At 42.0% G+C, this 3,389-nt stretch overlaps 1 protein-coding gene across 1 annotated transcript; it reads left to right on the top strand.

Annotated features, from left to right (window-relative positions):
- The first annotated feature begins 1,126 nt into the window (after positions 1-1,126).
- On the top strand, positions 1,127-2,556 carry LOC107636058 (uncharacterized). Its single transcript, XM_016339593.2, has 4 exons — positions 1,127-1,195; positions 1,560-1,808; positions 1,920-2,072; positions 2,176-2,556. The coding sequence occupies exons 1-4, from the start codon at positions 1,127-1,129 to the stop codon at positions 2,554-2,556; spliced, it is 852 nt and encodes a 283-aa protein (XP_016195079.2).
- Positions 2,557-3,389: the final 833 nt, after the last annotated feature.

The raw sequence follows: 3,389 nt of genomic DNA, 5'->3' as shown, positions 1-3,389 counted from the left end.
GCCCCTGTTTGCTGCAAAACTAGATTTTTGGCATTTTAAATCATATTTTCACTTCTAAATCTCTATTTTATCCCTTTTAGACTTAAGGTATAATACTAAGCCCAGTAGCTAGTTGAGCTAGGAAAATAAGATAACTTGGGGGTGAAGTAAGAGGTAAATTGTTGAGTTATATGAAGAAGATAAGAATGTTAAATGAAGTTTAATGCCATGGCTTGATAAATGATTATAAATTGATTTATGAATAATGATATCTGAGATACGAGTTTTTTTTGGGTAAGAACCGTGGCTTGCCACCATATGTTCTAGGTCGAAACTCGATACTCTGTTGACCCTACGTCGTAAGGGTGACCGGGCACGTATAAATTTCTGGGTATGGATAGTCCCCATTGAGTGAATTGAATGATGAATGAATGTGAAATCTATGCATAGACTCATGGAGATGCGTGACGGGGGACAGTCTAAGGTTTTCAGACTTGTCGGGTTGGCTGGATAACCAACAGATGATCCTCATCAGCCATAGGACAGACATGCATCATGTGCATTTGTTTGTTTTGATTGTTATGCATTTTCTAGGTTTGCCTAATTGAATATATACCTCCTGCTACCTGTTATACTTGCTACTTGCACTATCTGCTTATTACTTGTGCGTGAACTTGTTATGATTATATATATATATATATATATATATGTACCTATGTACTTAGCTTGCTCTCCAAGAAACTTGTTTATTTTGTTCCTCATAGAGGTTAAGGGAGAGCTAGGACCTTATTTTGAGTTTTGAGTATTTTGGAATATCTGTATATGTATGTATATATATTCTCCGGCCAGCCTTGGCTTCGCAGGCTGAGTCAGGAGCTAGTTATGCTATTTTCTTGGCTTTCCTTTACTCTCTTGATTATATTTACCATTTCCTATTAGGTTTCTTAGCACGCAAGTACTCCTACTCCTACTCCTTGAGCGTTGCAGTTTTTATTTTGCGATTTTGTTTTACCCGTTTTTCAAGGCTCCTAGTATATTATCTTTTTCCACTATTATGTATATATGTTACTGTTTAGAGGTCTGTAACACCACATTACCTCTGTTTTACGACTTAAGCGTAAAACTCTGTGTAGTAGGGTGTTACATTATGGTATCAGAGCAGATCGTTCCTATAGATCCTGAGGATGGACTGATTGTGCTTCTGTGCATTCTCTGTGTATGTGTCTATGTGCTAGTAGGATATCTAACTAATATTTGTGGCATAAATATTCATGAGCATGCATTTGGGACTTAAAGCACTAAACTTGCGATATTGAGACTAGTCAACTTGATATCACTTGTTTGTTGTGTATAGGGACTAGATGTCGACTCGCGGACGCGGGCGAGGTAGAGGCGGAATAGGCAATGCTATGCCTGAAGCATAAGGGAATACTCCTAACCCTATAGACTTCATGGCTGCTTTAGGCAATATGGCAGCAGCAATGTAAGCGACAGCTGAAGCCCTGGGAAATCAAATTAATAATGGAAATAATGGCAATAATGGTGATAATGGTCCAATGTCACTTTTTTCCTTCCTGAAGGTTCACCCTCCGACCTTCAGAGGGACCTCGAATCCTACTGATGCTGATAATTGGATACAGGCTATTGAGCGAGCATTACATGTTCAGCAGGTTCTTGATGAACAGTGGGTTGAGTTTGGAACCTACCAACTGCATGGTAAAGCTCAGCATTGGTGGCAGGGCATGAGGCGCATTCTGCAGCTTGACGGGGTTGTGATCTCTTGGGAGTTGTTCCGAGAGGAATTCTATAAGAAGTACTTCCCCAACTCAGTTAGAAATGCCAAAGAACTTGAATTGCTTCAGCTGAAACTGGGCCAGATGACCATTACTGAGTACACCAGTAAATTTGAGGAATTGTGCCGCTTTTCACGCATCTGTTAGGGAGCTCCTGAAGACTTTGCTGAGTGGAAGTACATAAAGTATGAAGGAGGCCTTCAGAGTGACATTCAGAGCTTTGTAGCACCTTTGGAGATTCGGGTGTTCTCTGAGCTTGTGAATAAGAGCAGGGTGGCTGAGGAATGTGTCAAAAGGGCTGTAGTAGAAAAAAGGGAGTATGAGGATGCCATTCCAGAGGACTATAGGGAGGACTTTTGCACCTAGGGGCAGATAGTTTAAGCGTGGTGGCTTTTTCTCTCAGAACAATCAGGGGCAAGGCAACTTCAGAAGGCCTAATACCTATGCTAATCAGGGAAGGAGACAAGGGAAGCAGCCACAGCAGGATGTGAGTTGCCACATATGTGGGAAGTACCATTCTGGGCCATGCAAGTTTGGGACTGGAGTTTGTTATTCCTGTGGGCAGCCGGGACACTTGGCTAACAGTTGCCCAGAGAAGAAGACGTATGAGATGGGCAGAGTGCAGCAGCCAGGGAGAGTATACACTACTTCTGCAGTAGGCGCTGAGGGGTCAGAGACATTGATTAGAGGTAACTGTGAGATGACTGGTAAAACTTTGAATGCCTTGTTTGATTCTGGAGCTTCACATTCTTTTATTACATTTGAGAAGGTTGATGAGTTATGATTGAAAATAGTAGTACTGGGGTATGATTTAAAGGTGTATAATGCTACCCACGAGGCTATGGTGACGAGGTTAGGATGCCCCGAAATTCCATTTCGGATACGACATCGTGAATTCGTGCATGACTTAATTTGTCTGCCAATGACTGGTCTTGATCTCATTCTGGGATTGGACTGGTTATCCAAGAACCATGTTCTACTCGATTTCTCTGCAAAAACAGTGTGTTTTATGCCTGAAGACACAGAAGGACCGGTTGTGGTGAATAACTACTACCTGAATTCCATGATAGTGAACTGTTCTGGGGTTGAATATCAGGGGATATTGTTGTTAGCTGCGGGTGTTTCGGGTGATGTTCAAAGCTGGAGCGAATCCCAGTTGTGTGTGAGTTTCTAGAGGTATTTTCTAATGATATTGAGGAATTTCTACCTAACCGAGAAGTTGACTTTGCCATTGAGTTAGTACCTGGGGCCGGACCAACCTCGAGTGCTCCTTATAGGATGTCACCTCTAGAAATGGATGAATTAAAATCTCAACTGGAGGATCTGTTAGGTAAGAACTTTATCTGACCAAGTGTATCTCCGTGGGGTGCGCCAGTATTACTGGTGAAGAAGAAAGACGGGAGTATGCAATTATGTGTGGATTACCGACAGTTGAATAAGATTACTGTGAAGAATAAATACCCGTTGCCAAGGATTGATGACCTGATAGACTAGTTACAGGGAGCCGGTGTGTTCTCTAAGATTGATTTATGATCCGGATACCACCAGATAAGGGTCAGAGATGAGGATATTCCTAAAACTGCCTTCAGAACGCGCTATGGCCACTATGAATACACA

Source organism: Arachis ipaensis, chromosome B4 (assembly GCF_059453495.1).
Source record: "Arachis ipaensis isolate K30076 ecotype BB chromosome B4, ASM5945349v1, whole genome shotgun sequence".
In the NCBI taxonomy this organism is placed as follows: domain Eukaryota; kingdom Viridiplantae; phylum Streptophyta; class Magnoliopsida; order Fabales; family Fabaceae; genus Arachis; species Arachis ipaensis.
This window is presented reverse-complemented; position numbering and strand designations above follow the sequence as displayed.